At 36.5% G+C, this 11,956-nt stretch overlaps 2 protein-coding genes across 3 annotated transcripts in view; both read left to right on the forward strand.

Annotated features, from left to right (window-relative positions):
* Nucleotides 1–886: 886 nt before the first annotated feature.
* On the forward strand, nucleotides 887–3,718 carry LOC107687928 (cathepsin Z-like). The gene is made up of 3 exons (XM_016485415.1): nucleotides 887–1,089; nucleotides 1,882–2,315; nucleotides 3,163–3,718. Exons 1-3 carry the CDS (start codon nucleotides 1,055–1,057, stop codon nucleotides 3,270–3,272), a joined length of 579 nt encoding a protein of 192 aa, XP_016340901.1. The 5' UTR covers nucleotides 887–1,054; the 3' UTR covers nucleotides 3,273–3,718.
* Nucleotides 3,719–6,265: 2,547 nt separating this feature from the next.
* LOC107687901 (protein ABHD8-like) overlaps nucleotides 6,266–11,956 on the forward strand; it is a 14,790-nt gene continuing 9,099 nt past the window's right edge. The window contains exon 1 of one of the 2 annotated variants that reach the window (XM_016485382.1): nucleotides 6,266–6,706. The gene's annotated coding sequence lies outside the window, so the exon portion shown is untranslated. Of the gene's footprint in view, nucleotides 6,707–11,475; nucleotides 11,549–11,956 lie in introns of those variants that run through there. The other variant, XM_016485383.1, reaches the window with a different exon arrangement.

The raw sequence follows: 11,956 nt of genomic DNA on the forward strand, positions 1-11,956 counted from the left end.
GTGTGTATATATATATATATATATATATATATATATATATATATATATATATATATATTATACACATATACACACACACACACACACACACACACACACACAGTAGAGATCAAAATTAGAGGACAACCTACAATTTCCTAAATTTCGAGGTCAACGCTTAGTCCTATTTGAAGTTATCCTAAAAAAAGAGTAAAGTACGTTTTTTAAGCATATTTCATAATTTAACTGAATTCTGAAGCACAGTATAAAAAACTTAAATGAAATATTTGAAAAATAACTCTAAGTTATGGGTGTTAATCTGGCAACTGGTGTTAATTTCCTTAATTATATGACAAACCCTATTTAACTGGCAGGATTCCTCAAATTTTCATTGAGATGACGGGCCGCTCTAAGGTGACTGAAAGCCTGCGACAGCAGATTGTCCAGATGAAGGCCAGTAGCAGCGATAGCAAGAGAAGGTGGTCATTCCAAATCTGTGATTTCTTGAATCTTTACAATGAGACTAACTCATTCAAGTCCCCCAAAAAGGCTGGTCGTCCACATAAGACAAATGCACGAGAGGACAGGATAATGCAGAGACTCTCAATGGGGAATCGGTTCAACACTGCAGCTGGAATTGCTCGCCAGTTCAGTGCTGAACAGGGTATGGATCTTTCTCGGCACGTTTAAGAGAAGTCGGACTGAAAGCACATTCTGCAGAGATCAAGCCTCTCTTCTGCAGAGAGAATCAAAAGGCTGGACTCATCTTTGCTGAGGAGCATGTTGTGTGGAGAGAAGAAAACTGATCCAAAGTTCACTTTAGTGATGAGAGCAAGTTTCATTTATTTGGTTCTGATGGGAAACATTTTGTTTGGCGTCAAACTGGGGAAAGACTGAAGCCCGAGTGCATAAAGAAGTCAGTGAAAGGTGGAGGAGGAAGTGTCATGGTGGTTTGAGGGATGTTTGGGCCACTTTTACAGCTACGTGGCAGGAGAATGCAAATATTCATCAGAACTTGCTTCAGCAACATGCAGTTCCTTCCCTGCAAGCATCTTCCGATCAGCCTGCAGTTTACATGCAGGACAATCCTCCCGTCACACTACAAAACGGGTAAAGCAGTTCCTTGAAGCTGAAAACATTGAAATAATGAAATGGCCGGTGAATGATGAAGATTACATTATTTCTGAAAAAATCAAGTGTTCATAAATTGTTCTCTAATTTTGTTCCCTAATGTGTATATATATATATACACAGTGGTGTGAAAAAGTGTTGGCCCCCTTCCTGATTTCTTATTTGTTTGCATGTTTGTCACACTTTAATGTTTCAGATCATCAAACAAATTTAAATATTAGTCAAAGATAACACAAGTAAACACAACATGCAGTTTTTAAATGAAGGTTTGAATTACTGAAATAAATGAACTTTTCCACGACATTCTAATTTATTGAGATGCACCTGTATATATATATAGGCTTCATTTTTGTCTCATTTTCCATTACAAATATCTTCACATTCTTAAATCAAGATACATTTACTTGAGAATCAAAATTACAAGATTAAGCCTTGTTTTCTAAACAACAAAACTGGTGGTCAACGGGGTAAGAAAAGTGAATGATTTTTTGAAATTTCTTTTCTTGTCTTAAGGATAAACTCACTCAATTTTCATCAAATTTTCATTCTCAAGTAAATTTATTAAGTAAGAACTCATTTCTTTTCAGTACCCAGGTACCTTCACCTTTTACATGAAGGGTAAGATGCAGGGAATTTAGTAAGATAATGAGATGTTATGAGGTGTTAAATCTGAAAGGCACTAACGGTATTTTAACCTGATGTTTACAGTGTGTCTTCTGCTGTTATTTACTGAACTGATACGATACCGGTTCTGTAACATGCATGTTTTAGGACATACCCCCGGCCTCATGAATATGTAAATGTCTCTGATCTCCCTGCCTCCTGGGACTGGCGCAACATTGATGGCAAAAACTATGTGAGCGTCACACGCAATCAACACATCCCACAGAACTGCGGCTCCTGCTGGGCCCATGGACTCCACCAGCGCACTCGCAGTTCAGACTCAGGACAATACAGTAGAGTAAAGCGTAATAGAGTACAGAAAATTCAGCTCAAACACATAGATTTTTCTGTCTTAAATTCAGATCGCATCAACATCAAGAGGAAAGGGGCGTGGCCTTCTGCTTACCTGTCAGTGCAGAATGTGATTGACTGTGGCGGGGTGGGCTCATGCTACGGTGGAGATCACATGGGCGTATATGCTTATGCACATGAGCGGGGCATTCCTGACGAGACCTGCAATAATTATCAGGCCCGAAATCAAAGTAAGACACCAAACTCTGCAATGACATGATATGCTGTGAAAATGTATGGAAGCCCATTTCCGCCATGGCATTAAAAAAAAAGTTAAAAAGGTAATTCCATTATGGACTTTTTATCTCACAATTTTGACTTTTTCCTCGCAAATGAAAGAAAAAAGGTCAGAAGTGTGAGACACAAAGTTAGAATTGCGAGATAAACGTGCATTTCTAAGAAAATAGTCAGAAACACAAGATATAAACTCGTAATTCTGAGAAAAAAGTCAGAATTACAAGATATGAAGTTAGAATTGCGAGATATAAACTCATAATTGCAAGATATAAAGTTATAATTCTAAGAAAAAATTGTGAAATACAAACTTGCAATTCTGAGAAAAAGTAGTGAATGTGAGATACTGTATAAACTCGAGAAAAAGTAAGAATTGTGAGATAAAAATTCACAGTTACCTTTTATTTTTTATTATGTGGCAGAAACAAAAAAATAGAATTGCAATATTTAAATTCAGAATTACAAGATGTAAACTCAGAATTTACAACTGAGTCAGAATTGCGAGAATAAAAGTCAGAATTGTGACAATTGCCTTAATTTATCTTGTAGCAGAAACAGGCTTCCATAAAAATGTCATATGAGTTGCATTTAAACGGCTTTTTTTTAATAATTTCAACACGCAAATGTCATATAAATGTATAAATTAAAACTTTTGTCCAAGTAACAATAACTGCACTAATCATACAATAATTACTCGTGCATATTATGCACATTGTAACAGTGAAGTAGAAGTACATTGCGAGTTGTGGCGGATTTAAATACATGTCTTATTTTTCTTCTCTAATTTATTATTTTTTTTGGCAGAATGTGACTCCTTTAATCAGTGTGGCACATGCTCGTTCTTCGGCTCCTGCTCGATAATTAAAAACTACACCGTGTGGAAAGTTGGAGATTATAGAGACGTCTCAGGATGAGACCGAATGAAGGCTGAGATTTACAAAAATGGGCCAATCAGGCAGGTTCTTCAGCCCATATTTTGAGTTAGATATAAATTTAAAAAGTAAGCCACAACTCTCCTACTGTTGGGCGTCAATGGCAGCAAAATCAATATGATGCAAATGATAAAAGTATTTGGCTATAGTTCATGAACAGTTTTTACAGCAGGGTTATTATAGTCAACTAAAACTAAAACCATAAAAACAGTTACCTGACCAAAAAAAAAAAAAAAAAAAAAAAAAAAAAAAAAAGTAAAAAACATTACATCACCGAATCACATCATCTCAGTGGCAGGATGGGGCATCACAGAGGACGGGACCGAATACTGGATCGTCAGAAACTCCTGGGGTGAGTTCTGGGTTAGTAGTGACAGCGTCCTTTGGGCTTTGGTCTGATCTCTGCTTAGTTTTACCACTATCATATGAGGCCTATAGATTTAAGAAAAAAGTCTAATCAATTAAACACATTAAAGAAATAATTTATCTCAAAATTTTAAATTACTCACCCATTTGGTGGCTTTCAACTTTCCTCTGTCACTTTCCAAAACCTTCACTCTCTCTTCTCCTCTCTGGTGGAATTGCTTATGCAGCTCTATCGTAAGTCACTTTGGATAAAAGCAACTGCTAAATGCATAAATGTAAATGGATCATATAAAGGAAGGCGAAATTCTGAAGACTGTGCTGGTTTCTCCTTTTCATGCAATTACAAAACCTTTTCTTGAACACGCAGTGTGTTAGAATGGGGGTGATTAAACCCTGTGTTGTGTTTTATAGGTGGAGTCAGGATGGGCCAGGATTGTCACCAGTGCATATAAGGGAGGGAAAGGAAACTGGTACAATCTCGCCATCGAGCACTACTGTGCATACGGAGACCCGATCGTAACATAGATCAGGAGGAGCCATCTGGAGCAGTTCCTCTCATAGAATTAGGATTGACTCAATCTTGGAATTGACCTGGGATCAGACCTCACCGAGCAACATAGACACTATTTATAATTGCTAAGAAATATAATTATTCTGGTGTTCTGGGTGTAAATAATTGTTGTCATATCAAACATGGGAGATGTGTTACATTACAATTTTTGTAGTAGAGTGAGAATGGAAATGAGTGATAGTACACAATTACGTGATACTTGATTATTTTATTAAAAATCACCATGTAAAATTTGCCAAACACTTTCGGAGTTTTAAAGGTTGGAAACTTTAATTTAATACTGAAATATTACACATCATAAATCAGAACTCTCCCTATAATTGCACTTTACTATACTTGTTTTTGTTCTAAACAGAACACTAAAACAAAATGAAACCTCTATTCTAAAATCAATTCTGTACTTTTAGCCGTGTAGCAATTTAATAGTTTTTTTCTTTCTCGTTTTGTCTATTGCAGTCACTGAATGAATCTCTCTAACCTGTTAAAAAATCTTGTCATTATTTTCCTTAAAGGGATATTTTACCCAAAAATGTCATGATTTAATCACCCTCAAGTTGTTTTAAGAATATTTTGAAGAATTTTGGTAAACTAACAGTTGACGGTAGCCATTGACTTCCATTGTATTTTTTTTTCATAATGGCTTTGCAATGTACAGATCATAAAGCATGTAAAAACATGAATGCATGTTTGTGTTATTAAATGCCAGACTTACAGTGCAACAGCACTTTGGGTCTAAGCTCCGTCTCTCTATTCATCAGTGGTGCACTTGGTGAGAAGGTTGAAGACTCCTGCTGTATAATGTCAAGAGAGAAAAAATATAGTAAAATAAATGTAAAACATTTCTACATCAGGGTTGTATTTGTTGTTTGCCTTTAATTTATGTGGACTTTATTTTAAAGTGATTGTGTCTAGACAAGATGATTTCCACTGCTATATTACAGTAATGACAATTTAATAAGAATCGAGAATAATTATAATTCAAACAATAATAACAATTTTGAAGCGCTAATATATAAACACAAGCACCTGAAAGCATTACAGTCATGAAAATTTGTGAAGGAAAAATATCTAATTATCACGCAATTAAAGGTGGGGTAAGTGATTTCTGGTAGCCAGTGTTGATATTTCAAATCACCAAAACAAACACGCCCCTACCCCAAAAGGGTCTCGTCCCTATTTTGATAGCTCCGCCCCACACATACATACCCAACCCAGGCAACGATTATGACACACAAGCTTATTCAAGCAAAAGCCAGCATATATTAGTTCTGTGAAACAAAGCAAAACTAATGTTACTCACCTATCGTGAAGAAACAAAACAACTTCGACGTCCGATCGCAGACCTTCCTGCTCCTTGAGTTCTCTCCAGCGCTGGAAAGCTGATCCGATATTTACACGGGTCCTACTTCTTGCCTTATCGTAAGCCTTCTTTTGTTACGCAGACGGGTTCCTCTTTTGTTTTTTTATCCGCCATCTCTATCTTTCTGTCGTTGCTCGGCTCGGCTAATGTCCCAGTGCATCCTGTGCACTGAGCGCTCTCTCCTCCACATCATGAGTAGACACGCCCCTTACTGCTGATTGGCTTCAAGTTTGTTTTGCTACCCTGCCGACTCAGTTTTCTAAAGCGTTTTTGAAAAAATACATGCCCCATCTTTAACATCTAGTTTTCATCATGTACTATGTATATTAGTCTATAGCTAACATAAGTCTGACATGGTAATTATGGCAACCGCTGGAGTAGTTTGCGCTATGATATATATAGAAGTTAGATTAACAAAACATTTAGTATTGTCATTATTACTTTATTATGCATCAACATAATAAAGTAATAAATACTTGCTCAAAGTCTAATTTACTAACAAATTAAAAAAAAATGGAAGAAAAATCCCGACAGAAATTCCTTTAAGGTCATTTATACATGGCGTATGTTTATACGTGATGCCTGCCTGGTGCCCGTTTGCTTTCTCTCTCATCTGGGCTTAGCAACAGCACTAGCAGACACTGCATTGGTCAGAACTGACTGAAGGAAGCCCTGCAGTTCGTTACATCTCCTGTCAGTCAAACAGAACACGAACCAAGACATGGTTCCCGGCTACAGGAGAAAACAAGGGCACTGGGCTGGATAATTACCCAGGCGTGAGGATGCTGAGAGGCGCAGCCCTCTTCTGTCTCTCTCCGCGGCTCAACTCTGGATGCCATTGGATCGCTTTTATTAAGATGCATCATTTGATCTCTGTGCACCTGAATGCGTTTGCTTTAATGTGATTTCAAATGGCTTAAATCTAGATTAGAATGAGGATGCCAAATATCTCTCGTCTGCTCTGCAGAATCCGATTAAATGACATAAGCGAGTTGAATTGATAGATTAGAGGCATTATAACTGCTTTCATTGTTTTTAAGATCATAAATCCTCTATCAAATATTTGTGCATCATTTACTGAGCTTGCAAATCCGATTCGTTTTACAAGCATCGATCCAGGTAAGAATCATATTTCAAAATCATTCATATTCATACGCATAATGCAAGGTTGCATACTAGCTACCAGTGTTTGTGACACAGTATGCAGTATGCATTGTGTTTTGCAAAACTGCATCTCTGCTACGTGCGTTGCGCAGCAACCAATCAATGATGCCGTTGATGTGTTCAGAAGTGTTACATTTTTTGGCATGATGAAACCATGGCAAATTGCTCTATGAGATGCAAAAAGACAATATTAACAGTGATTGCAAGAGGCTTAATGAGGCATCGTTGTTGCAGTGATGCATTGCAGTGCATCATGTATTAAAACACCATCCATCCATACTTAAATGACTTGCATTCTAAGCATGCTTCAATGACAGCACAGTGAAGCCCATGTGGGGTTGGTTGGGACTGTACATATTGTACCTAATGTAGGTTACTAAGCAATGTACTGTACAGCAGTCTGCCTACACACTCCAATTCTGCATTGCAGCTTGATTGATGACACACCAAAACACACTCCCACTTGGCAAATGTAGGGCAATGCGTGCAAGAGTTTGCTTTGGCTTTCATGTATGAATAGAATTATTTCTTTATATGAAATATGCAATAGCAAGACTAGGATAAAATCAATTAATAAGCTGTTATTCCCAGTAATATGCAGTGTATTCATAGTGTACGTCAAAGCTGACTTTAATACACTAGGAATAGCAAAAGAAAAAAAAAGTAAAATAATGGTTAAAATGGGGACTGAACAGCTTGATCACTGCAACAAGAGGTCCTGGTAAAAATGCAAATCACTTCTTAGATTTTTTTTTTCATTAAATAATTTGATATATTATTAAAAGGTAGAGTTAATCAGTGTGCTGTGTTTGTTAATAAAACAAATGGGTTTTTGCTTTAAAGAAACAGTTCACCCAGAAATTAAAATTTGCTGAAAATGTACTCAGCTTTAGATCATTAAATATGTAGATGAGTTTGTTTCTTCATTTGGAGAAATGAAGCATCACATCACTTGTTCAGCAATGGATCCTCTGCAGTGAATGGGTGCCATCAGAATGAGAGTCTAAACAGCTGATAAAAACATCACAATAATCCACAAGTAATCCACACCACTCCAGTCCATCAGTTAATGCCTTGTGAAGCCAAAAGCTGCGTGTTTGTAAGAAACAAATCCATCATTAAGACGTTTTAACTTCAAACCAGTTGTGTCCAGCTAAAATACAAGTCCTCTACCCATAATATGGCTTTCTCCAATAAAAAAAGATGTCTCGTCTGAATCAGGAGCGAAATCTTCACAGATCAAGCACTGTTTACAAGTGAAAACAGTCCAAAACAGCTCTAAACAAATATGTGGCTGGATTTTGATGCGAGAGACAACAGGAAATGGACACTTTCACTGGAGGAAGCGTTATTATGGATTACGGACTTTGGGCAGAAGTAAGATGAAAAACATCTTAATAATGGATTAGTTTCTTATAAAAATGCATATTTTCTCTTCACAAGGCATTAACTGATGGACTGGAGTGGTGTGGATTATTTGTGGATTTTTGTGATGTTTTTATCAGCTGTTTGGAATCTCATTCTGACGGCACCCATTCACTGCAGAGCATCCATTGATGAGCAAGTGATGCAATGCTACATTTCTCCAAATCTGATGAAGAAACAAACTCATCTACATCTTGAATGTCCTGAGGTTGGGTAAGTTTTTGGGTAAATAATTTCAATGCTTTTATTATTGCTGCTGCAAAATTCCAAATTAGTACAGTGTAGCACAATGAAATAGAAAGGACCTTTCCTCTCTCCTTCCATCGTTCTTTCACTCTGTGAATCTAATTAGCGTTCCTGTGGAGATGTGGCAAACAGCAGCTGATGCAGGAGAATCATTAGCTAATTGACAGCATCGATGTTTTCCTCCCCATCTGCAAATCACTCAGTTGCGTCGGTTTTTCAAACTTGATATCAGTTTTTTCTCTAGCATCCTTAGAGATTAAAGAAATAGTTTAACCAAATATGAAAAATCTGTCATCTGCTCACCCTCAAAACGCTTGCACTTCTTCTGTAGCTTCTCCTCCTCGTCTTTTACGGCATTGTTTTTCTGTCTGTTCCTCACGCAAAGCTTTTGTACAACTGAGGACTGAGAAATCAAGATGAAACAGCATCTGCAGCCTATTTTACTGCCATGCTGACTGATTAGCTAATATTTGGCCAATTTGAGATGACTGGAATCAGCTGATAACCCACAAAACCAACCTAAATTTCAGTTTTCAGATTTTCTAGTCAATCATGAATAAACAATCAATTGAGAATCTGTGATTGAAAAACGAATCGTGTTTGACCAACAGAAGTTCTCGGACGTAAAACTGAGCTCTAACCTCATTGCATAATACCTAGAGATTTACTATGGCAGAATCAGGCATTGATTTTCGTGCAGGTGCTGAAGTCGACACTTTCACCGCTGCAGATGCCAGCATAATAGTATCGCTCTAGCAAAAACAGCAATTCCTAGAGGATCCAGGAAGGTCTTTACATTTGTGAGACTTTAAAATCACGGGTCTTTGACAAAACTACTGTAAATCTGAATATGCAATGACCCCAAACAACCTTTGGACACTCAAAAATGCCAGAATATCATTGCATTAGATACTAAATATCAAAACAAGTGTCTGTATGCATCTCAAATGCTGCTTCTCTACACTAACTTTACTTTTCTTCATCATTTTTGAAGTTTCAACATCTTTGAATCAAGTGTTTTGGTGATGTTTAGTCGACATGTGAAGTCAGTTCTCCTCAAGTTCAGATAAAAAACACTTGCTTTGATATTTTGTTATATATGCATGACAATGATGTACTGATATTTTTAAGTGTAGAACCTTCAAATACATTTTGAAATCACTGTATATGACCACAGTGACTAGCAATAGCAGTTTTATGGTTAAAACTAAAAGTGGTTGAAATATATAATTTTTACATCAAGAAGCTCTACGTTTGATTAATAATACATGACCGCTAAAAACCTTCTCTCATTCAGTCTGAATAATGTATGGCCCCTCAAGATGAATATGAAGGGCCAGTAAGGACAGAAGAGGTGGAATTAAGGATGACTAATCCTGGATGTCTCTGGCTGCAGGACAGGAAGCTCCGAGCTGCTGCGTCTGTCAAAGCTACTGTCTGCTGACTGATAGGGCTGTGAGAGACAAGGAAAACATTTCAGAAGAGCTAGACAGAGCGTAGAGTAGAGGACTGTGAATATATTAGCAAGCACAGCTAAAAAACAGTGAAACTGCACACCTCACATAACAACCATCTACTGAAAGACAACTGGGGAAAAAAAATGGTGTAGAAACTATTTTCACTCAGACACTGCTAGTACATTTCAAACACAGAAACTTAAAGTAACACATTAAATTGAGCGTAAAATGCATTTTCTAAAAAGTATTTTCTAGTAAAACACACTCCAATAATCTTCATTTACAACAACAACAAAAAAAAGACCTAGTCCTACAAATATAGGCTTAAACATGTTATGCCCATTTACTGTACGTTTATTTACACATTTCATTATTGTTTACATCTGCATATTATTTACATTTACATATTCAATTATATCACAGTAGTTTACATATTACATATTTCAACATTAACATTTGCATATTATATTGCAATATAAATGAAAATGTTTTTACACGAGAATAATTCATCTGTCTATGCATGTTTATATATTATGCTTACATTGACATGTTGTTTACATTTACATATTAAATTATATTGCAATATGACATTTCGGTCATACATTATTTTAAAGTCCAATTCTCGCTATTAACAAACCATTAACTATGACTTTTGCCTCAATAAACTCCTAATTTGCTGCTGATTAATAGTTAGTAAGGTAGTTGTTAAGTTTAGGTATGGAGTCGGATTAGGGATGTAGAATATGGTCATGCAGAATGTGCTTTATAAGTACTAATAAACAGCCAATGTGTTAATAATAGGCATGCTGATAAGCAACTAGTTAATAGTGAGAATTGGTCCCTATACTAAAGTGTTACTGACATTTCTAGCTACACTGTACAAAAAAATTAATTTAAAGATTATTGAAGTACTTTTTACAAGAAAATGCTATTTTAGTCTTTCTACTTCTAAATTTGATGTTTAATTCAATGTGTTACTTGCTGTTTCTTTGTAATTATTTGTGAAAAGTAACAAAATCTACCCATTTCTGATTGAAAATTGTTTAAAATAATTGATGTTTTACAAAATAATTAATTTTGATTGCAATTATCAGTCGTAGCACTGCAAAGATACTCAATACAAAATACAGCAACATTTCAGAAGCACTTTTATTTGTGATCAGCAACTGTGTGTTTCTGGCCCGATTATTATTTCATGAGTCATGGTGCATGGAAATTGTGTTCAAACTAATAATTCAGCTCAGGGTCTATGTATATCATTTATTCAGGATGCATCCAACACATCCTGAGCTGCTGTCTGTTTTAATGTCTCATTGCCCTCGGTGTGACTGTATCTAATCTAGCCGGCACAGAAATCAACCACTGTAAATATTCACTAGCAGTAACCTAATTCAGGAACATCATTTACTACTAAGAAACAATCACAGCTACACAGATGCATTTATATTCATTCATATGCAAATATCACTTTAGTCATGTTCTATAGTGGCGGTTTTCTCCATTAGTACCCAAGGGAAGCATGCTGGAAGAACCCGGGCTATTTTTAGATCCTTGTCTAGGTCACAATATGAATCATTTTCTCTACTAGGATGCCGTTGGCAAGATCCAAGCAACATGCAGCACACTCTGTTCCCACTGTAACCTGCTTTTACTGCGGTTATTTGCATGGGTGAGTCTGTGTGCATTTTAAGATTTTCCTAAATACTTACTTCCATAGTGTCTCTCACTCATGGAGGAATTTATTTAATCAGAATTTACTCTCTTAAAGGGGTCATATGATGCTTTTTTAAAGATCATTATTTTGTGTATTTGGTGTAACAGAATATGTTGACATGCTTTAATCTTCAAAAAACACATTATTTTTCAAATACTGTACATTATTGTAGGTCCTCTATGCCCCGCCTCTCTCAAACGCTTCGTTTTCTACAAAGTCTGATTGGCCAGCTGACCCAGTGCATTGTGATTGGCCGAACACCGCAAGCACTCGTCGGAAATGTAACGCCCCTTACCATAATCGCGAGCTTCATCTTTCAAAATAAATGTAAAGACAGAGCCCGAAAGGGGAACAGAGTCGCGT

Source organism: Sinocyclocheilus anshuiensis, unplaced genomic scaffold (assembly GCF_001515605.1).
Source record: "Sinocyclocheilus anshuiensis isolate Anshui unplaced genomic scaffold, SAMN03320099.WGS_v1.1 scaffold293, whole genome shotgun sequence".
NCBI lineage: Eukaryota > Metazoa > Chordata > Actinopteri > Cypriniformes > Cyprinidae > Sinocyclocheilus > Sinocyclocheilus anshuiensis.

Coding starts and splice junctions, on each gene's coding strand:
- LOC107687928 (XM_016485415.1), top strand. CDS start 1,055: ATGCAGGACAATCCTCCCGTCACACTACAAAACGG. Junction 1,090..1,881: donor CCCGTCACACTACAAAACGG/GTAAAGCAGTTC, acceptor TGCATGTTTTAG/GACATACCCCCGGCCTCATG. Junction 2,316..3,162: donor TTATCAGGCCCGAAATCAAA/GTAAGACACCAA, acceptor TTTTTTTGGCAG/AATGTGACTCCTTTAATCAG.